The 23260-nt window shown below is 53.1% G+C and overlaps 1 protein-coding gene across 1 annotated transcript; it reads right to left on the bottom strand.

Annotated features, from left to right (window-relative positions):
* Positions 1-633: 633 nt before the first annotated feature.
* On the bottom strand, positions 634-20371 carry ADAMTS8 (ADAM metallopeptidase with thrombospondin type 1 motif 8). The gene is made up of 9 exons (XM_031506854.2): positions 19784-20371; positions 10880-11119; positions 10034-10166; positions 9018-9185; positions 8517-8815; positions 6848-7031; positions 6388-6560; positions 5565-5740; positions 634-4137 (listed from the first exon to the last, which is right to left on the bottom strand). Exons 1-9 carry the CDS (start codon positions 20369-20371, stop codon positions 3408-3410), a joined length of 2691 nt encoding a protein of 896 aa, XP_031362714.2. The 3' UTR covers positions 634-3407.
* Positions 20372-23260: the final 2889 nt, after the last annotated feature.

The raw sequence follows: 23260 nt of genomic DNA on the forward strand, positions 1-23260 counted from the left end.
AAATATAATCTAAAATAAAAATATATATTAAAGAGAAATAAAACATATAATATTAAATATTATATATTTAATAGATGATGGATAGATAGATATATAATACAGTTAGAGTTCTGTAATACTATGTGTATAATAAGTATATTATGCATCTCTAATATATAGAATGTATATATCTATATCGTATACACAAGATATTATATGGCTCTGTAATGGTTCATATGATATAGCTCTATATTATCACAGTAATATACAGTATATCATCTATATTATATAATATATTATATTTTCTATGCTGTATTCTACTATAGTAGAATATATATATAGTAGAATATAGTATACTATCTATATCATGGTATATTATAATATACTGTAATACATTATTTATAATAATATAAGTATATAATGTATACAGATAGATATACTGTATATGTATAGAAAATGGCTTCAGAATTTCTGCAGAATAATTCTGGCTCTGTGGGTTTTGTCTATTCTCTCAAGTAATATTTTGGTTCAGCATCTTAAGACTGAATGAACCATTTATTATCAATAAGATACGGAAAAGAGAGATTTAAAATCTCTCTGGGATGGAGATAATAACGGCCCTGAGAAAAGTGCAAATAAAGACAAAATCAAAGAGATAAAAGGCAGGAAGTCCTTTATTGAGGGGTAAAGGCAGAGCCACAAACAGACTGTTTTCAAAATTAAAAACAAATACAAACAATAGGCTAAAAATCAGAAAATTGTATTTCCCCCCTTCTCCTTAAGATGAATTCCAAAGCTGAATTTTGTTTGGGTTTGTTATGCTTACAGAGCTTGGTTGGTACACTGGAGAGGAGGGAAACACCAGTCAGACACCAGAGTGGATAAACAATGAGCAAAGACATCCCTGCTCTGAGCTCCCTGCAGCTTCCAGAGAGGGGATGTGGGAGCAGCATGTTAAAACACAGTCTTTTTAAATCCCTTTTTTCCTTGTTTTTTTTTTTTTTTTTCTCCTTTCCAGACAGCTACTGTACAAAACCAAACAGAAATTTGTAATAAATACCTAACACAAGAGGCTCAGTACACTGCTACAATCCTTCACTGAAGGGAAACATATATATATATATATACACATATATATATATATATATATATATAGCCTAATATATAAAACCTCTTTGACTTAAATCAGCGTAAAGGCTACTTGTTTTTACAGAAGCCTGGGGCAGGAATTCCACTTAGCATCACCCACACCTCAACAGAGCATCACTGCCTCTGGATCCCCCCTCCTGGGGGATCCCCACCTTCCTCCTCGCTGGAAAAGCAGCAGGATTTGCCCAAAACAAGGAGTTTTTACATCTGGGAAGCAGCCACAAAGTGATTATAAAAACCTGGAAAAGCCCCTTGGCGTGCACGACTCCTGGTGATAAATACAGACATTTTCCTTGGCACTGTCTCAGGCTGATATTCCTGACCCATCCTAAATGCTGGTGGTGACACTGGAGAGGAAACACATGCTGGCTTTGAGTTTAAAACCCTTGCAGACTCAGAGGGGGGAAAAAGAAAATAACCCTGCAAGGTTACATGACTTTAGCATCCAGCTATTTGTTAGAACTTAAATTCCTGGAGATTAATTAGCAGATGTAGAACATTGCCCAAAGGTAGGTCTGTACCACAGCCCAAACAGCTCTGCATCCAAACTCTGCAGCTGGCCTTCAGGTTTTTTTTTTTTCCTTTCCTAAAAATAATAAAGGAACCAAGCACTCAATACCCTCAATCCTGGGCTGTAGCTGCTGTGGTTTTGATAGAAATTATGTATGGGAGATAAACAAGGAATATTTCATGTTTTCAGGTAAATAGTGAGGTTTCTGTCTTCAGTGGAGCAGCTCATCCCACCATCCCATTCCAAACCTGCCCGGGCAGCCAGGAAAGGGTCTCACAGGAGTTTGGCTCGCTCAGGCAAAAGGGACAAGGAAAAGGATTTGCTCCATAAATGTGAATGGGGAATCTGAAACATCAAAAATTCCAGCCCTCCTCCCCTTCCTATGAGAAAAAGGCAGATCCCACTGGAAATTCAACATTTTGCTTCCAAAAAGGAAGCCAAGGCAGGGTATGAGAGGAGCCTGGAGATGCTGAATTGCTCATCCAGCAATAGGAAAATCTTCCCAAATTCCATCCCTGCTCCCCAGGCACAGGCTGCTGCCAGCACACGGCCAGCGATTGCTTTGGAAAGGCAAAGTTCAGGGTCTGAACAGCCATCTGTGCTGGGGCCAGGCAGCAGCTGGGCTGGGAGAGGGCTGGGGCCACCTCCCACCAGGAAAGAGCAGCTCCAGCCCCACCAGGCTTGGTTTTGGACTGAGAACTGCTCAAGCAAGGCTGGAGCTGGCACCAGATCTGAGCATTCTCAAACATCCCAGGAAAGCAGAGGTGAAGAGCAGCACTGGTCACCTTTGCATGATCTGCAGATGCTGGGCTCATCCCTGCTGCAAGCCAGGCTAGCGAATTGTCTCCAAAATTACAGCAGAGCTGAAAAAATGAGCCCACAGGGGACTGAAAGCCAAGGATGGGAAAGGAAACGCTGGCACACCAGAGTGCCTGCTCCAGAGGGCATCGCAATGGGCATTTCACAGCAGAGCACTGCAGAATTAGGAATTAATTAATCCTCACAGTGGTGCTGTAAGGCAGATCAGGTGTAATTAAGCCTTGGTTTTATAGCTGGGGAAACAGAGGTGTGGGGTAACAGTTGTAGGAATAACCACAGATGCTGGGGGTGTTTGGAGACAGAGGTTTGCTGCCTTGTAGATTATAAATCCAGCAGAAACCACCTCTCACCTGTTCTCCTGCCTGATTCATGCCAGGATCTGGCTCTCAGCTTATTCCTCCTCCCATTCACACAAGCAATTTATCTCCCAAGTGAAATGCACAGCTGATAAAACACTCCACATGCTCAAGGACACCCACACTGCTGCAGGGAGGGGATGGCAACCCATTCCATGCCTTTTGTGAAGAGATCCCAGTTTTATCAGCAAAGACATCCACCCTGGACCTCCTTGACCTGCAGCTGGGATGGGGCGATGGCAGAACCAGGCTCCACATTTTCTCTCATGCCAAACCCCAGCAAACCCTACAAATCAATCTGCAACCACATTCAACGACAGCTCTTTGGAAACACCCTACAGACATGCTTATTATTCCCTTTAAGACACAACTTGCCTGCGAGCAGCCAGCCAGAAAGAAAAGGAAGAAAGAAAGGAAAAGAAGTGATTCCTCCCTGTTTTGCTGCCGTTGTTCTCCCCTCTGAGGTAGACATCGATGCGGTGGGGACGAACCACTGGAGCGCGGTCAGGCGAGCGAGCCCACGGCACCCTTGCAGTCCTGCCCCAGTGCGGTGGGAGCCCGTGGCACCCTCGGCTCCGAGGAGCCCAGGTGGCTCAGCAGTGCTGCAGCACGCAGGCCGCGGTGGCCGGCGGCGGCCCCGGTGCGCTGCATTTCTCGGGGGTGGTGATTTTCCCGGCGTAATCGATGCAGGAGGCGTTGCGCGTCCGCACGCCCTCGCCGCACGTTTGGGAGCAGGGCGACCAGGGGCCCAGGCGCCACAGAGGGCAGGGTATGTCTCCACAGGGCTTGATGTCCTCAGGCTTGAGGGATCTGTTGCAGGCAGAGGAGGTTTGACCCTCCACATCCCGGCAATCCACCGTCCGCCGCTGCCAGCCGGAGCCACACGTCTTGGAGCACTCGGACCAGTCACCCAGCACCCACTGGGAGGTCAGCATCGGTCGGATGACGTTGACCAACTTCTCTTTGCCCTTCTGCTTGCTGAAAGGGACGTCCTTGGGGATGAAGAAGGTGTACTTGACTTTTGGTGGGAAGACCTCGCTGGCAATTGTCAGTAGCTGGACGGTCAGGGGCTCTGGGAGCTGTCGGAAGCTCTGCAGCCTCTCCAGAGTGGTCATGGAGCCGCTGTACTTCAGGATGGTGCCCTTAATGAGGATGTCCTGCTCCATGGCTGAGATGGCAAAGTCTCCGTTCAGCAGGTACTTGCCCTCAAGGGTCTTCAGGGCCAGGTAATTCCCGTCGTGCCGGACCCCTCGGTGGCTGCGCTGTTTGATGTCGATGTTGGTGGCTCCGGCGGGGATGGTGACAATGTCATTGTAGCCGTATCTGCACGGGGCAAAGGGACGCGGTTATTTATCAAACCTTGCTAAGAGCACGTTCCTGTAAGGAACAGCACTCGGGATCCTAGCTTTGAAGCCATCCCTCTGTAACCCCGAGCACTCAAGAGTCAGAAATATTGCAGATGTTCTAGATGTGAGCTCAGCTGGAAGAGTTCTCTGAATTACGTATGAAAATGAGTGATGCAATTGAATGAGCAGCCCTGTGATCACCAGCCTAGGTGGGAAATTCCCCTTGCTGCCTATATTTGGAAATGGTGAAGTGTTTGGGATTGAAAGCGTGTCACTGGTTATGCTGAAGGGTGACATCACCTATTGACAAAGATAATATAGAGATAATATAGATGTAGGTACAGATACAGAAATAGATGTAGAACAACAGAATAGGAGGGAGTCTCTGCACTCTCAGCTCACTTTTTTGAAGGGTTTTTCAGCCAGCACTACAATGCAGAATTAATCCCATTGGAGGACACAGAGGACATTCCCATGCCAGGGAAACGTTTTCCTGCAGAGCCAGCCAAAGCCCATCCCTGGAGCACCATGGCTCCTGGGACAGCACGTGGAAGGCTTCACTTGAGCCCTCAGCACTGTGACTCACACTCTGGGGCCAGCACAGGATCATTTTCCATGGATCCCCATGGTGGATGCTGCGGTCAGTAATTAGGTTCAGAGTATTTTGGAAAAAAGCCTTTGAGTCAAACTCTGCTCTCCGTCACCCTGGCCTCCCTCACCCTGATCTTAATGGGATCTCTTCTTGGCTGTAGCTCCTGTGCTAATCTCCATTTAGTCAACCACAAACAACTCATAGGAGAGTGGAAGCCCCGTTTCAGCTGTTCCCTGGAAGGAAACAATTTAGGAAATCTAATTTGACTGCGTGAGTCACCTCGCTGCATGGAACTGGATGGTTGGGCTTCTCTTATGGTTTTCCAACAAAAGCCTTAAAATCTGCTCTTTGGCAAAGCCACGGAGATGTTGGGTGAGGGAAGTGACTGCCCCAGTGCCCTTGTCCCAGGACTCAAATTCACCCCCAAGCCCAGGGAAAAGGTTTTGAACATTTATATCACAATCAGCCCTTGAATATGTGTCCAACTCACTGCACTGGTGTGAAATGTGTTTTGTAAACTCATTGAGGCAGCAGATTTATTTGCAGAGGTGTACTGAGCCCGTCACATTAGTTATTATTATTGCAAATAAGCTCGACTTGGCTTGTATAATTCTGCCCCAAAATAAACTGAGCTTAAGTCCCGAGTCTGGGGAGGAGCCCAGGCTCTTGCAATGCCAGCCAGCTGAGGATGCTGCTTGGATCCCAAAATATTCCTAGCCTTCAGCTTTAGTGATAGAAGAGGGGGAAAGAGAGAGGATGCTGGTGTTTCTCCCACAGCCCGTCCCTGCAGAACCTTCTCCCCGGCGCCTCACTTGGATCTGTTGAGTGAGCCGGATATTTTCCTGCAAGTGGAGCCATTGCCACCGCACACCCCGCACTTGTCCAGCTTCTTGGAGGAGCCAATGACATGATCACAGCCGGCCTTGATGCACTGCCCGTGGACGCAGATGGAGAGGGTCTCTGGGCCACACAGCGTCCCATCGATCACCTGGGAAAGGGGAGGCACAGCAGCAACAGGGCATGAGTTCTGACATGGGGTAAACAGGAGTGATTCCCATCTCCGGGAATCTTTGGAGATTCCTATCTCCAGGAATCTTACATTGGTGATTCTCATCTCCAGGAATCTTTGGTGATTCCCACATCAAGGAGTCCTACTTTGGTAATTCCCATCACCAGGAATCTTATTTTGCTGATTTCCATCACCAGGAATCTATTTTTGGAGCTTCCCATCTCCAGGAATCTATCTTTGGAGATTCCCATCACCAGGAATCTTATTTTGCTGATTCCTATCACCGGGAATCTATCTTTGGAGATTCCCATCACCAGGAGTCTATTTTTGGAGATTCCCATCACCAGGAATCTTACTTTGATGATTCCCATCACCAGGAATCTATTTTTGGAGATTCCCATCACCAGGAATCTTACTTTGATGATTCCCATCACCAGGAATCTATTTTTGGAGATTCCCATCACCAGGAATCTATCTTTGGAGAGTCTCATCTCCAGGAATCTATCTTTGGAGATTCCCATCACCAGGAATCTTACTTTGCTGATTTCCATCACCAGGAATCTATTTTTGGAGATTCCCATCACCAGGAATCTATCTTTGGAGAGTCTCATCTCCAGGAATCTTACTTTGGCCTCGAAGACTTTGAACTCGCTCCTCCCTCGGGCTCGGCAGAAGAGTTTGCATCTGTCCCGGGGAGACACTCCAGCATATTTAGGGACCCACTCCAAGTGATTCCCTTCCAGGTCAGTGAAGTTGTAGCTGTTGTACTTTTCACACTGCTGCTCCCGAAAGCTTTTCCCTGAAAGGAGAGGTGAAACATGGCCCAAAATCCATGGGAAGCTGGCAGGAGCTGCTGTCCTTGGCCATACAGAGATGTGGGAGTGAGCTAAGGATAGCGAGAGCGCAGGGTGAGTGTGCAAGCAGAGGAGGAACGTCAAGAAGGAGGGATTCCACACTCCTTCCCAGCAGGAAGCTGCTTCTCCCCCCAGGTGTGACTATCCAAGGGAGAGCAGAGCAATCCCGGCAGCGCGTTCTGCAGCAGCGGGCGCGGGAGCGGCGTGGGCATTTGGGGGTTGCCATCCTCACCATCCGGCGGGCACTCCTCGGTGTGGCAGGACTGGTACTTGGTTCTCTGGCCCTCGCAGTAGCTGCCGCCGTGCCGGGGCTTGGGGCTGTCGCAGTGGCGGTGCGAGAACTGGATTCCTCCCCCGCAGCTCCGCGAGCAGGAGCCCCACGCGCTCCACGGGCCCCAGCCGCCGTCCTGCGCTGGCTGCAAGAGGCCAGGAGAAGCTGCTGAGCCATCTCCGAGCCTGCCCATCCCCAGCTGCTCCCTCCCAGGGCGAGCTCAGGGCTGGAGCAAGGCTAAAACCTCCCCCAGCCCTGATCCAGAAAAGCGCTTCGGCACACGCTTCGCGCAAAGTTAACTGCCACCGGTCTGTCCACGTGCTTCAAGTCAAGCTGGGCTTTGAGTACTTTGCTGACTGACTCTGAAACTGCTGCTAATTTCCCCAGCAGGGCAAAAAGTCATGATTTAATTGCAGATCTGCATTGCTTGTTTTGGTTCAGACCAGCCCATGGCTCAGTAGCAGACTTTTGTCTATTAGCTGGACTTGCCAGTAATAAACACTAACGAAGGAGAGACATCCAGAAATAAATCAGCCCAATCCAAAGCGAGTCAAGGAGATGGCAGGGGTGGGGTCAGAGATTTGGGAATCCCAAAGGGTCAAGCCCCAGCCCAGCTGTATGGGGTTTGTGGGGGGGGGCTACAGGGGTGGCTTCTGTGAGGAGCTGCCAGAAACTCCCCCTGTGTCCAGCAGAGCCAACACCAGCTCCAGGATGGCCCAGGCTGAGCCCAGCAGAGGTGGTGTTGTCCTTAGTGATAATATATTTAGGAAGAAGAAAAAAAATTATTATGCAGATGTAATTAGGCAGGGAGGAGTGAGAATGTAAGAGGAACAGCTCTGCAGACACTCAGGGCAGTGCAGGAGGAAAGGCAAGGATTCCTCCAGGTACCAGAGCTGAGATTCCCCCAAAATTCTGTGAGGAAGACCGCAGTGAGGCAGCTTTGCCCCTGCAGCCCATGGAGAGCATGGGGGTGCAGAAATCCACCTGCAGCCCATGGAGGAACCCAGGCCAGAGCAGGGATGCCTGAAAGAGGCTGAGACCCTGTGGGAAACCTGAGCTGGTGCAGGATCCTGGCAGGACCTGTGGAGAGAGGAACCCATGCTGGAAGGACCTGGGAGCCTGTGGAAGACCCAACAGTGGAGCAGCCTGTCCTGGAAGGACTGACCCCGAGGAAGAGTGACCCGTGTTGCAGCAGTTTGTGGAGAATGGGAAGGACTCATGGAGAAATTTGTGGAGAATTGTCTCCCATGGGAGGAGCCCCATGCTGGAGAAGGGGAAGGACTCTGACTCCTCTCCCTGAGCAGCAGCAAGAACAACCTGTGATGAACTGACCAGAACCCCCATTCCTTGTCTCCCTGCACCACTGGAGAGAGAAGGGAGAACTGGGAAGGAGGGAGGTATGGGGGGAAGGTGTTTTTAAGGTCTTATTTTACTTCTTGTTATTCTGATTCTTTTACTAGTCAATTCAATCAACATCTCTAATCAGCCTGTTTTGCCCGTAGTGGTGATTGGTGAGTAATTTCTCAGTCTTTATCTCAACTCATGAACCTTCCCTGTCCAGCTGTGGAGGGGAGTGAGAGGGAGGCTTTGGTGGGTGCCTGGAGGGCACCATTCCCCAGTGCCCCCTTACCTGGGGTCTCAGGGCATCCTGCTGCACACAGCGCCCGTCCCAGCACAGCCCCTCGGCTTTGCAGGGGGTTCCATCGGCCCACGGCAAGCTGCCGTTCTTGGTGTGGCAGAGGGGCTCCCCACTGCCCGTCCTGCACCACAGCTGGGCACAAATGTCCTCCTCCGTGGTGTTGGGGCAGTGCTGGAAGTCCTTGCCAAAGATCTGCTGGCATTGCTGGTCCAGGCTGTACAGGGCCCTCTGGCCGGGCAGCTCGGCAGGCAGGGACACGGGCTCGGCCGGGGCATCCAGCAGGCAGTCACCTGGGCAAGGCTCTAGAGTTAGGCTGGAGATGGAGCTCTCAGGGCTTGGTGCCACTGATTGCACCAAGCAGGGCACCCCACACCTCCATCCATGGTCTGGTTTGACTCCCCCTTGACCCCACACCCCCTCCAGGCACGGCAAAGAGCCCGAGCTGAGGAAAAGGCTGTTTTTGAGTGATGATGTAGCTGACTGGAGCCTTACCATGCCCTCCATCCAGGAACTCGGTGAGGTACATGGCGCTGCAGGGAGACCAGGGCTGGGTCTTGTTCAAGTGGATGAAGAGCGGGGCCATCACGTGGTGCTCGCCAAGGGGCCCGAAGAGCCGCTCGCAGTTCCTGGAGTCGTCGTGGGGCATGCTGAGCACGTGGCCTGGGGAGCAGAGGACATGGCACAGCTGAGTTCCCCAGCCCAGCCCCTGCTCCTCAGCAGGTGTGTGGGACCATCTGTAAGGTACCACCCAGCTCCTGTGTCTGCCAAAGCTCTTTGCTTCCATAAATCAGAACGCACAAAAACCTGCTTGGTCTGTCTCAGTGGTACAGCCTGCTGCGTGCAGGGCAAAGCAGCCCAAATTTTTAGAAACTTAAAATGGTTTGGGGTGGGAGGGAATTAAGGCTCATCTCATTCCATCCACTGTCATGAAGGATGACAGAGAACACCTTCCACTAGACCAAGTTGCTCCATGCCCTGTCCAACCTGACCTTGAACTTTCCCAGGGATGGGGCAGCCACAGCTTCTCGGCAAAAATCAGTCAGTGCAGGAATGGCAAAGCAAGGCAGAGATGTGCTTGATCCCATGCCTGAGCTCATCACAACAGGTAAATCACAGAATTGCTAGGGTTGGAAAAGGATCCTCAAGTCCAACCTGTGACTGACCCCCACCTTGTCACCCAGCCCAGAGCACTGAGTGCCACGTCCAGGCATTTCTTGAACAACTCCAGGGATGGGGACTCCACCACCTCCCTGGGCAGCCCCTGCCAATGCTAGACAACCCTTCCAGTGAAGAAATGCTTTCTGACCTGCTGCAAATGCACCAATTTACACCAATTTGGGCACTTGGTGTTTCTGCTGGTGCAAACCAGCTTTTGTCAGTACCAGAGGCTCCCCAAGGCTCAGTGGCCGATCCCCAGCCAGGAGATGCTGGCGCTGGGCTGTGTCACAACCCCTCCCAGCAGCAGGACTGGAAGAAGCAGACTTCCCCTGGGTAGGGACCCGTGTTACCCAGTTCATGAGCCAGGGTGTAGGCTGCCTGCAGGCCCTCGTCCTCGATCACGGAGCAGCTCTTGTTGCGGTCGCACATGGTGCCGATATCCGCCACTCCCAGCGTGTCACAGCTCTGGTGGCCGCAGAAATCCTGTTTGTGCCACGCAGGGGGAGAGGTCAGCAGGGGGAGGGAGCCCCACGTTCAGCCCTAACATCTCTGTGAGCAACCCACTGCTGGGCTGTGATAAAACGCGATGTCCATGTGTCTGAGACTTAACACAGGACAGACCTCAGCTGCTCATCAGCCAAACTGCCTGTTTTATTGTTCAGGGCTTGCTTTTCTAGGCAATTCAAAGCTCCCAGCTCTGAACAGCCATTGGTCTAATCTCTACACCCCCCAGATGCTGAACCACTCAAATGCTTGTATTTTAGCAGAGCTGTTCTTGGTTGAGACCTCTGTCAGCCAGCCCAGAGGCTGGTTTATGGAACTGGGCTGGGTTTCTTATCCACAGCCAAATTAATGTTCAGTACAAGTCAGCTTGTACTGCAACAGGTCTGCGCCCCAAATGAAACCACTAACCCTAACCCTAACCCTAACCTTAACCCTAACCTTAACCCTAACCCTAACCAGAGGCTGGTTTATGGAACTGGGCTGGGTTTCTTATCCACAGCCAAATTAATGTTCAGTACAAGTCAGCTTCTACTGCAATAGGTCTGCGCCCCAAATGAAACCACCCCCCAAACTGCTCTGCTCCATTCTTTGCACGGTGGGGCATCGCCCTCCACGATCAATCCCCTTCTCCCCGTCCATGGATGCCTTGAGCCCTTTCCCTTCTGCACCAGGGCGTTCCCTGGGGTGCTGACCTGTCTGGTGAGGAGGATGGCAGTGTCGTAGTGCTCCGGGTGCCGGTCGCTGGGGGGGTTGAACCTTTGCTGCCAGCTGCAGAAGTTGCGCAGGGTGAGCCCGCCGTTGTCGGACACCTCGGGCCCCGCCGCTGCCTCCTCCACCACCAGCACCTTCACCACCACCAGGCTGATGGAGTTCCTCAGGCTGGGATGCTTGTAGATGCGGGCTGCCATGGACATCAGGGTCAGGACGTGGTTCTGTGGAAGAGATGGGCAGGCAGAGCCCGGGTAAAAACTCTGCTACCGGGAAATTGTTTTTGTTTGAAAAGAATCAGCCTCAGTTATGAAGCCCATCACATCCAGACCGTGGGCTGATGGACTCAGTGCTGCTCTTCCTGTATGTGATGCTTTACACCTCGTGCTGGTGGACAAGCCCTGCATCCCCTCCTCCAAACACGGTGTCTACTCTCCCATGAACCCTTTGCACCTAGAAATCCCTCTGGAAGAAATTCCTTGGGGAAAACCTCAGCATCCTGGAGAGTTCTCTGCATATTCCCAAAGCATTAACCATGCCCTCACTGCCTCAGGGCAGGAACCAACTCACACACACCTTGCTGGAGTAAAACTTCTGCCTGTGCAGGTCACAGGGCTTGAACCCAGCGTCTTTGGTCACAAACTGGGACTAAAACATTTTGACAGCCAAGACTTTGCCCAGCAGCATCCCCTTCTTGGTGATGACCAGGGATTACTTGATATGTCACAGAATCACAGGATCACAGAATCACAGAACCACAGAATCACAGAATAATGAGGTTGGAAGAGACCTCTGAGATCATCAAGTCCAACCTGTGCCCTAACACCACAACCAGACCATAGCACCAAGTGCCAAGTCCAGTCTTTTTTTAAACATATCCAGAGATGGTGATTCCACCCCCTCCCTAGGAAGACAATTCCAGTATTTTATTGTTCTTGCAGTGAATTTTTTTTCCTAATATCCAACCTAAACCTTCCCTGATGTAGCTTGAGACTTTGTCTTCTTGTCCAGCGTCTTTGGTGACAAACTGGGGCTAAAACGCTTTGACAGCCAAGACTTTGCCCAGCAGCATCCCCTGCTTGGTGATGACCAGGGATTACTTAATATGTCAAAAGCGCCAGCGATGTTTAGGCTGATGTAAACATCTTATCAGAGCATCAGAATTCCTCCTCTGCTTGGCATCGCTCACGGCTCCGAGTCAGGAGTAAAAAATGCAGCTATTACACAATATGGTATTGGGAAAGAGAAAGTGCCTTCTCTCCTCCCCAGACAAATTACACCCTGCGGTCTCAATTCAGAGCCTAATTAAAGTGGAAGGACTCGATGGGAGCCCTCTCTGATAGCCAAGTTTCACCCAAAATACATTTCCTCAGCAAAGCTGACACTGTGTGCTCATCCCTCACGGCACGGCCAGGACAATGCCATTTTCTGAGACACAAAATGCTGTTTCCTTAGCAAATAAGGGAGATGTAGAGTGAGATACAGAATATTTGCTGCACCAAAAGCCACTTGTCCAGGGCACTCGTGGCTATTTTAAATTATTCTGCCACATTTTATCCTGCCCCTGGCAGCTCCACGTAAACAGATGTTTTGTTTCAACAAGACATATCCCAAATCCTTCCCGGCTCATTATCCAAGGGCAGGCCCCAGCAAGGCTGCTGGGAGCAGGGAATAGACTGGTTTATTTAGACTGGCCAGATCTCCACACCGTGACTCACATCCACCCGGAGCACGCAGCTCATGTCACCGAGAAGTCACCGCAGAGGCAAGAAACGGAGGCGAGATCCCCACAAATGCTCCATGAAACCTGGGGGAATTGTTCACCCTGTGGGGAAAGTCCATTGGGAACCTTGCTAAAAATATCACAAAGCTTTCTGAAAATTATGCCCTTGAAGATCTAGAAGGATGCTCTGCGCTGGAGCGGCTCATCCTGGGATCATCCCTCATTTCCAAGGGAATAAATCTGCCTCCTTTTCTAACCCATTAGAGGTTTCTGTCCATAGCAGTAGGTTTGACCTGGGAGATCTCAGTTCATACCACAAATCCCCCAGGACACCAGCCCTCACATCCTCAGGGGTACATCCAGCCAAAAAGCTCTTTCAGCAGTAGGAACAGAGGGACTTGGAAAACATCTGTCCACCTTTCCTGGGTCTGGAAAGGGAAGATGGAAAGCAAACTGAACAAACAGCTATTTAGTGAAGATGAAAAGGTCAAATCCACTTGTTCCGCCATCTGGTGTCTATTTATACCCATCCCTGGCCCATGCAGGAATGGGTTGGGTTTCAGATGGACCCTGACTGCTCTGGAGAGAGCAGCAATCCACCTGCACTGCCTTGGCTTAGCCAAGGGCTTGAAGCCATGGCCAAAAGCAAATTAGGGATTCTCAGGGTTCAGGAGAGGCCAGCTGAGCTCTTCTGGCCAACAACTGGCTGGGGAAGGGCTGAGTCCTGCTGGTCTCATCTTCCCTCTGCCTCTGCAAACCGGCTCTGGCTTGACCATCCAGCAGGAGGGAACGCTGCCTTCTGCAGGGTTTCCTTCCCAGCACCGAGGCCGAGGATGTGGGGATTGGGATCAGGTGCAGGGCAGGGTTTTGGGTCGGGTTTGAGGAGCCCAGGGCTGCAAACACACTGGTTTCTGCCTTCTTGCCAGGCACTGCAGCCCTGCAGGCACAGGGAGCTTCCAACCAGCATCCTGGGAGATCTGGCAGGATGTTTGGCAAACACAGCTGGAAAATCAGCCTCTTACTGCTCTGGGGGGAGAGGACACCAGTGTGAACCAGAGAGGGTCGTGGAATATCCCTCTGCTGCCCCATGCAATGCATTTATGTCAACCTTTTCTACCCCTTTTCTCCCCAGCTGCAATCCTGGGCTCCCTCTGCTCTCAATATCCAATTCCACCCACTTCCCCCTAAAAATGAGGAGGGATGACTTATGTCTGGCACACAGCAGCTCCGAGATCCCTCCTGTCACAGCACCACAGTGTCTGGGAGAGCCCTGCCCTGAGCCAGGCACTGACAGGAGCCCTCCAGCAGCAAACAGCACAGGCAGAGGGGCAGCAAAAACAGACACAAAGCAGAGCAAGGGGAACTGCAGAGGTTGTCTTCACCCTCTTTGAAGGACTGAGTTTTCTGATACAGGCTCTTGCAAAGTCTCTGCTTACATTCTCTTTCCTGGGAACCACTCAGAAGCTGAAGCCTGGCATTTATTTTTAATTATTATTATGTTGATGGGTGAAGCTGCTCTTAACACAGACACTATTATTGTGGTATGCACAGAAAGATTTAATGCTGCTGGACCCACCCAGGACAGAGGGACAGCAGGGAGCACCCACAGGGCATCCCAGCACAACCTGCCTCCCCCAATTTGCTCCCCAGTGTGTGGGCAGGATGCTCAGCCCAACCTGGGGCTGCAGGTTTGCTTGTTGGTTGGATTTGGTTGGGATTTTTTTCCCTGCTTTCTCCTTCAACACCAGCATTTCTGCAGAGGGGGAAAAGAAGAAAGAAATGCTGCGATTCTGGAGCACAGGCAGATGGAAGGGAGCAACCCCAGGGTTAGAGGTAAAGGCTGCCCAGCTTTTATACATCTTCTGGTAAAATCATCTCAGGGCTCCACCTGCGAGCTCCCTGCCTGGTGTGGGTGCCCAGGGGCTGCTGCCTGCCCTGCCAGCCTCCCGTGGCTCCAAGGCCAGCCCAAGAACCAAAATGTGGGAGGCAGCCAAGGGAAATGGGGGGCAAGCCAGGGGTGAGGGGCACACCTTGCCAGCCTGCTGGTCTGCCTCGCTGCCCTCCTGCCTGCCAGGCTCTCTGCCCATCCCTCTTCTGTTTGCCACATGAGTTTTGCCTCCCTTCTCTTCCCCTCTTTGCTGGATATTTGGGGCTGAACCGCAAAAGCAGCAATTACCCCTATTCAGGGCAGGGGAAACTGAGGCACATCCAGACTGCCCCCACCTCCAGAGAGGCAGAGAGGGAGCAAAACCCATCCTGAGAGCATCCCATGTTGGAATCTGAGGTATTGATGATCCCGAGATTGTAGAAAGTCTCTGTCTGTCAGCCCCCTGCCAAAGCAGAAGCCATAATTGGTCTGTGCTGGTTTCCAGGTTGTTTATTCTGTTGATCTCTCACATGTTCTGCTGCCCTGCCCAGCTCTGTCCTGCAGGGCAGCGTGTGGGGCTCTGCCCTCAGTGGGATGTGACAAACATTAAATACCAGAAACTCCCTGGGCTGGATTGACAAGAACGTGCCAATATCTGTCACCTACGTTGGACAGTGTGTCCCCAGCCTGAACCCACAGAAAAATGCCAACACCACAGTGAGACATGGAGGGCATGAAGAAGGAGAAAAAGGACAAGGCACACCCAATTTCCTCCATCTTGTCCCCTTTGGACCCCTCATCTAGAATCCTAAAATTTTACTTTTGCACCCGTGCCACACTTAATTATTACTCATATCAAACACTCAGAGCTGGTAATTGATCCTGTAAGATTGAAAACTCTTTTCCATGGCCAGAGATCACAGCCAGTGTCTCTGGGGGCTCTGTCCAGGGGGGTTCCTGACCCCTGCCAGGGTCCCAGGGCAGCCAGAGGGAAGCCCTGGATTCCCACAATCCCAGAGCAGGAGTGCTACACTTTGGGAGCCAGCATGGAGTTGCTTCAGTGGGAGCCAGCACATTTCATTCCAAAACCTGAAATGCAGCAGCTGTTGAATATCCTGGTGTGAGGCGAGTGCCCCAGGCAGAGGAACATTTGGGGAGGCTGCCTGGTCCTCCAGCCCTGCCCCAAAGAGGATGCAGGCTCAGGGTTACCCTCAAAGGACAAATCCCAGAAGAAAAGCTGGTGGATGGCAGCATCACGCTGCATTCCCTTTGCAAAGATCTCCTTTAATCCCACTCCAGTTGCCTTTGGGATGGGTTTAGGAGGGGCTGGCTTCTTTTTTCAAGGGATTAAGCGAATTTACCCACTCACACTGCAAAATACCCTAAAGCAAGCCTAAGAGCTGGACACGAGGGGACCTGGGGCTCCAGGGGGGCTTTGGATTTACCTCCAGTGCATGTGGGGGTGGGAGAGCTGGCAGCAGGACCCTGGCAATGCCCCGCGCCCTGCACTCCTGCCTGGTCCTAAAGGGAAGGGTTTGTAACAGCACTCCTAAAACCTCATCAATCTGCCTGGAAAAAACACAGAAGTCAGCAAGGAATCCCAGCTTTTCCAGACTGATCTGATTCTGCTGTGGTCCTCAGTGGTTACCAGCCCCGGGAGGCAGGAAGGGCAGATTCCTCCCTCCCAGGAGGAGGAGGGGAAGGGGATCACAGCCATTGTGCTTGCGGAGGAAAGCTTGGAAATGTCTCTCATCTGCACCCAAGAGACTGGAGAAATCCCACCGCAGGAATCCCGTTTGGCTGCCAACTGGCTGGGGATGCTGCAGCTGGGTTTGGGAGCTGCCTGGTGCTTTAGGTGTCCTGGCAAACGTTCCCCAGGCGTGCAGAGCATCTCACAAGTGCAGCCCAGCTGCAGGTGCTCAGCCCTCCTGCACACGGGCAGGATTGGCCCCGTCCCCTGCCTCAGTTTCCCCTGCTCAAAACCCCACTTCACTCTGGGAGCGATGCTCACAGACTCTTTGTTTGCAAGTACTGCAAGAAAAATCCAAAAGCTCCCGTGTCCAGCCTGGAGCCCTGCTCCCATCCCTACATCACAGGGCTCCTCCCGGCCCCTGCAGGCTGAACCTGCCACAAATCCCCCAGGATTTACTGCCCAGCACTGTCCTGCCCCGCCAGCTACCCCATCCCCTGCAATCACCAAGCCCAAACAATGATTAAACCCCCACATTTCAGGTTTAGTTCTGCTCTCACTTCACCATTCCCTTCTGGCTTACACAAAAGTATTGATGAAGGTAGAATAAGCTCTTGTTGTCTAAATTAGGTTAACAGCTGAGTTATAAGGCTCAAATTGAAGGGAAATAAATCATGAACAGCATTTTCTCACCACAAGCATGGCATTGATTATAACTCTCAACGCTTGAGTGCATCTTGGGGTGACTCTTCTGCTTGAGCTGTTACAACTTATGCAAGAAAATAACTGGGAATACAAACAATGCTGGTGACCTTTAATAAATATTTGGTAATTAAAGTGTGGTTACGGGAAGAAAAGTCATATAAATACGGTTTGTTCTGACTCAACATTTCTACTCCTTGGGCATCTCTCCTAGAGCTCACCAGCACTTGCCACTGCTTTTTTCACCCCACAAGAAAGGTATTTAGGGAGAAGCAAGATTGCTGTGCTGCTCCCTGCATTCTTGTTCCAGAGAACAAAAGACACAGAAACACAGCAGGTGGTTTGTTTTTTTTTTGTTTGTTTGTTGTTTCTTTAGCTGCTATACCAGAGCTAGTGGAAGTTTTCTCCCAAATATTTTAATGTGCTATTACTCTATTCATCCAAAACAAGATCTTTGAAGGTTTCCTTCCCCTCCCTGAGAGCTGATGTTGCTCTAGGGGCTGAGGAAATGATGGTAAAATGGGAGCCAAGCAGGCAGCATCACCCAGCCCAGGGCTGGGGCAGCCAAACCAGGGCAGGGTGCTCGAGTTCCAGCCCCTTGGTCATGTGTAGGTGCCATTTCCTCTGCTGCTGCCTTCACAGATTTACCCAGATCTTCTGCTTTTTCCCCAGCTCAAGCTGGGCATCATCAGGATTTCCCCCAGCCCAGATATATCATCTTATTTCCAGCAATGTAGACACCCCTGGGTGTTGCTTTCAAACCACCAGGTGCCCAGCTGGGTGCAGAAGGTTCACTCTATAATTTTTCCTGCCCTCTTGGTGAATCGGAGACCAACTCCACACTGTAGGGAGAGTAATTCCCACCACCATTTATATGTCTGTTGCTTAAAAATTCAGCTTACTCCACTTCAAACTCTTTTCTGAGCGCTGTGAGCGCTCAGGGTACCTCCAAGTGCATCACCCCTCACCCACTGACCCTCTGCTACCTGTTCCTGCCAGCCTGGCTGGGTGGCAAAACCAAGCAGGGGGCAAAACCAGAGTGATGCTGAGCAGCTGAAATCCTCTGAAGCTCCAAGGTTTAGCATTTGCCAAGGTCCAGCCTGGCCCGAGCAGGGCTGGAATTAAAACACGGCTTTGTGGGAGCAGAGAAGCCCCTGGGGGAAGGATAAAGTCGGTAGAAGTGAAGCCAAATCAAAGTGCAGCCCCTGGTTTCAGCTTCCCAACTGCTCCCTGCTGAGCTCCAGCTTCAAGGACTCTTCTCCCAGCCCAAACAACCTGAGAAGGAGCAACTTCAATGCAATTATCCCTTGCAAAGACCTCAGAGCATTTCCAACGGTGCAAACCTGAATTTGGAGCTGAATTTGGATCACCCATGCCTGCAGGGTCGGGGTGGGGAGGTGGCTTTGCCAGAGGCACGAGAAATGACCTGGTGCTGATGAATGAGTCTCATGGGCAGCCCTGGAGATGGGTGTGGGGGGCTGAGGCACCCCGGTCTCTGCTCCTGGGGTCTCCCCAAAAGCCCGGTCGGGGCAGGGTCTCCGCAGAGTGTTTGAGGAGGGTGAGAATTCCTGGAGTTGGAGGCTGCGGGAAAGGGCTGCTCGTCCATCGCTCAGCTGCTAACAGGTGCCTCAGGAGCGGCACTGCGCATTACTCAGCCCCAGCTTTATTTACTGTCTGGCCGCGGCTCCCACTCGGAAGGGAGTTAAGCCCATTGCTTTGCAGCGCGGCTCTTTCCTCGTAGCAGGAGGGGCATTAACCCGCCCTGTGCCCTGCTTTGGGGACACCGGGCTGAAGGGACATCACAGTGCCCGGTGCGTGCAGACAGGCTCGCTGGGAGGGATGCTGCGTCTGGGAAAGGCTCCCCGAACACCGAGTGAACCGCACAGACCAACAGCGCAGCTTTGCCCCGGGGAATGACCGCCCCACCACGGCGAGCGAAGGCGGCTCCGAGGGTCCCTCGCCCACCGGGGCTGGTGAGGGCGAGGGGGGACCCGGCAGCGCGCAGGACGGGGGGGACGGAGAGGCAATGGGGATGGGGACAGGACGGAGCGGGATGAAGGGATGCATGTGTAGGGAGGACGGAGGGATGAAGGCGATGGAGAGGCAGTAGGAGCGCAGGAGCAGAGATGGGAGGAGGTGGAGAGGCGGCCGGGACGGGGACTGCAAGGGACGGCAGGATGGAGAGACGGGACGGGCACAAGCCGGACAGAGAGATACGGGCAGAGGGGACGGCAGGATGGAGAGAGACAGGACGGGCACAAGCCGGACAGAGAGATACGGGCAGAGGGGACGGCAGGATGGAGAGACGGGACGGGCACAAGCGGGGACAGAGGGATGCAGGCAGAGGGGACGGCAGGATGGAGAGAGCACCAGCACAACGGGGACAGAGCGATGCCGGTAGGGAGGACGGCAGGATGGAGAGACAGGGCGGGCACAAGCGGGGACAGAGGGATGCAGGCAGAGGGGACGGCAGGATGGAGAGACGGGACCTGCACAAGCCGGGACAGAGTGGTGCCGGTAGGGAGGACGGCAGGATGGAGAGACAAGACGGGCACAGGCGGGGACAGAGGGATGCGCGTAGGAGGATGGCAGGATGGAGAGACGGGACCGGCACAAGCGGGGACAGAGGGATGCAGGCAGAGGGGACGGCAGGATGGAGAGACGGGACCGGCACAAGCCGGGACAGAGGGATGCAGGCAGAGGGGACGGCAGGATGGAGAGACGGGACGGGCACAAGCGGGGACAGAGGGATGCAGGCAGAGGGGACAGCAGGATGGAGAGACGGGACCGGCACAAGCCGGGACAGAGGCATGCGGGCGGGGGGACGGCAGGATGGAGCCAGCACCGGCACAAGCCGGCACGGAGTGATGCCGGCAGGGCGGACGGCGGACACCACCAGCCCTTACCTCCACGTCGTCCCCGTAGAAGCGCACCATGGACGCGTCAGCCACCAGCAGCGTCTCCACGTAGCGGACCTGCGAGACGAAGCGCCGCGCCCTGCGCAGCGGCTCGGGGCCGGCGCTGCGGGCGGGGCGCGCCGCCGCCGGGGCCGCTCGGCGCCGCAGCCGGTGCGGCCGGCCCCAGGGCGGCCCGGGCGCGGCGGGGCGCAGCGGCTGCAGCTCGTAGGCCGCCCCGTCCAGCAGGAAGGCGGCTCGGAGGCCGCCGCCGCAGCTGCTGAGCACGGCGGGCGCCTCGGGGCTGCCCTGCACGGCGCCCGCGTAGAAGCAGCCGCGGCGCGGCGGCGGCGGCGGCGGGCGGCGGCCGCCCAGGCGCTGCAGGCGCAGGCGGGGGGCCAGGAACGCGGGCTCGGGGCGGAGGCGCAGGACCACGGCGCGGCCGAAGGCGGCCAGGCGCAGGGCCAGCTGCCCCGGGGGCGCGGGCAGGCGGGCGGGCAGCACGGGCTGCGCGTCCCGCGGCGGCGGCAGCGCCCAGGCGTGGCACAGCAGCAGCAGGTGGAGCGGGGCCCGGCCGGCCAGCAGCGCCCGCCGCCCCATCCCGGCACGGCCCCGCACCCCCCGGGCTCTTCCCCCGCAGCCGCCGCGCCGGCCGCCGAGCCCGCTGTATTTATACTTTCTCCCCCCGGCTTTGACATAAGAGGTTTATTTTTGATCTCTCGCTGTTCTCCCCACTCCCCTCCCCTGCCAGCCGGAGCCTGGGGGAGGAGGAGAAGTGAAAGACAGAGAGAGAGAGAAAAAAAAACCACCAAAAAACAAAAACGCGACCAAAAAATATTAAAAAAAAAAAAGGGGGGAAAAAGAACCACGACCAAAAAAAAAAAAAAAAAAAAAAATCAAAAATATCCCCCAAACTAGGGAAAAAAATAAAAGAAAGAAAAAAAGAAAACGAAGAAGCAGCGAAGGAAAAAAAAAAAAAAAGGGGGAAAAAACCTAAAAAAATCCCCAACCCGCTTTTGGATACGATTTGAGGCCAATCAGGCGGCGGCAGCCCCGCCTGCCTCCGAGTGTCAACTCCAGCCTGTTGCTCTCACAGTATTAACCCCTTCTTCAGCCCCAGCGCTGCCTGCTCGGGTCTGATCCTTCCCCAGCTCTGGGGGTCCTGCCCCGGGAGAGGGGCTGGCACACTTCCCCCTCCAGCACCATGGCAGGGTTTACTCCAGGGGGCTGACTCTCAGCATCCCTTCCCAGCTGGAAAGCACCGGCCCGTGCCAGCTGGAGAGCATCTCATTTCAGAAGGTGCCTCGGGAGGTTCCCATGTCCTTCCCTGAGCCAGGGACAGAGAGGGCTTTGGGCCCCAGGGAAAACTCCAACAGGACACACGTACAAGGAGTTTCCATGCTCTGAACCAACAGCTGGATCCACATGGGGTTTCCTCCAGCTGGAATAAGACAACCCGCTAAATCAGACTTGTGGAAAATACCTATGAGAATAATACAATGCAGCCAGCTCCTCCTGTTGCTCTTTGTTTGTTTCTCTGTGTGTGTGTTGTGTGACTTCATTTACAAACCCTTCATTCACCCCATTTCAGACTGAGTTTGAATTCCCAACTGAATTCCCTTGCAGTGAGGAAAAACCCTGCAGCAATATAAAAGTCTCAGGCTGTAAATCCAGGTAGCTGCTGTGTGCTCAGCGTGGCAAGGAGATGGGCAGAAACATTCTGTCCCTGGCTGGGAACCCGCTCAGAAACAGGGAACAACCGGCTGTCATGGAGGAAAGGAAATCACTACGTATATATTACTCCTTCTTTCCTCTTAAGCCCTCCTTCTCCATTAGTTCATGAAATTCCTGGCCTCTGGAGCGCCCTTTGTGCGGCACTGGAACATCCTGGGACGTCCTTGCAGCAGTTTGGGGGTGGTGGATCCATCCTGGTAAACCTCCTACAGGGCTCAGGGCTTGGGCTGTGCTCCTTTAGCCTTGCTGGGTGTGCCAGTCCAAGGACCAGCTCCTCCAGCTGGGTTTTTCCCCCTCTCAGCCTAATCTGAAAAAGAATTGAAAGAACCAAGCAGCATTTGGCGCCTCAGGATTCCTGGGAAACCAGAGTCTGGCCAGTGCTGAGTAATGAGGAGTGGGGTTAAAGGCTGCTCTCCCTTTACTCCAGGATGTTTTTACATCCCCCTCTCTGTTATTATCTCCTCTTAAAAGCCACATCCCTACCTACAGTGAACCCACAGCTCTGCCTCCAAACAGCAGCTGCCCTGGGGTCACTCCTTTTTAAAGTGTGGGGTTTGTGACCGTAGCAGAGGGGGAAATAATAATTAAAAACAATTTTGGATGCTGGCGGTGGACAGTGACACAGGTGTGGAAGGGGACAGTTAAAATGCAGATGTTGGGTGGCCAGATATCTGCAGAAAGGGAGGAAAGCAAGCCCAGGTACAGTGGGGTTTGGTGTGGGACATGTCTCCATATCTAATGGGGTCCTTCAAAACCCAGAGCCGTGGCTGGTCTCCTCAGCAGCCCCCTCCTCTCCTGGAAGGGAGCTCAGGCTGCCGCTGCAGCTGCTTCTTTCCACTGACTCGGGTGGGTTTTCCTCCCTCTCCAGCTTCATCGAGCTGGGGATAATTCGTGTTTTACCAGCAGCAGGAAAGCGCAGAGCCGGGACCAGAAGCCCAAAGTGAGCCCTGCCTGCCTCCTCCAGCCCCCAAACCCACGGAAGATGCCGACTCCTCCCGGGTTTCCCTTCCCGCGGGGGGGAGGCAGGGAGGCGCTGCCCCTGCTCTGGACGGGGACAGGTAAGGCTGCAGGCAGCAGCAGGATGTAATTTCTTCCCGGCTTTCCGCTGCCGGAGCTGCGGCTTTGATCCGGGAGGACACGCTCGCATCTTAGCTCCGAGGCACCGCTGGTTCTCATTAGCGGCTCGCTCTGCAAACAGTAGCTGGAATTTCTCGTAGCCTCGCCGGGCTCGTTACGAACCAGCCCAAAGACTGCGCTGGGAAAGAGCAAAACCTCACCTGGCTGTCCCTCAGCATCTCCTCCCAGCAAAGGGTGAGGAGCCTCAAGGCTTTTTTTTTTTTGTTGTTGTTGTTGTTTTATGGAGGGGGGTTCCTGCTTCTTAACCCCTCGCAGGATGCGCCGTCACCAAACCTCGCCCTCCGCTCCCATTTCCAGGGAGCATGTGAAAGCCATTAACTCCGCAGTCAGCGGGATTTAAAGATCCTTTGGATCAAACAGCCCGGGAAGGTCTGCCCCGCTCCCCTCCGCGTGTCCCCAGCCCTGCAGGGACCCCCCGCCCCTTCCCGAGGGATGCTCCAGCCGGCACCCCGCTCCCGAGGGATTTCTGGCTCCCAGGATGAGCCCCGCGTTGTGTTTGCTGTTGCCACTCCGCAGCAGCAACATTGTCCCTTTTCCGGAGAGGAATTAAGATTTTTTAAAATTATTATTATTAATTATTGTTGTTATTTATAGAACATACCATATTTATTTAGAGAA

This window comes from Lonchura striata, chromosome 23 (genome assembly GCF_046129695.1).
Source record: "Lonchura striata isolate bLonStr1 chromosome 23, bLonStr1.mat, whole genome shotgun sequence".
NCBI lineage: Eukaryota > Metazoa > Chordata > Aves > Passeriformes > Estrildidae > Lonchura > Lonchura striata.

What these genes read in the sequence shown, in the direction of transcription:
- ADAMTS8 (XM_031506854.2), bottom strand. Translation starts at nt 20,371, where the DNA reads ATGGGGCGGCGGGCGCTGCTGGCCGGCCGGGCCCCGCTCCACCTGCTG. An exon ending in CCATCCTCCTCACCAGACAG is followed by an intron (nt 10,167 to 10,879) that starts GTCAGCACCCCA and finishes TGGCACAAACAG; the next exon opens with GATTTCTGCGGCCACCAGAG. An exon ending in CACCCTGGCTCATGAACTGG is followed by an intron (nt 9,186 to 10,033) that starts GTAACACGGGTC and finishes TCTGCTCCCCAG; the next exon opens with GCCACGTGCTCAGCATGCCC.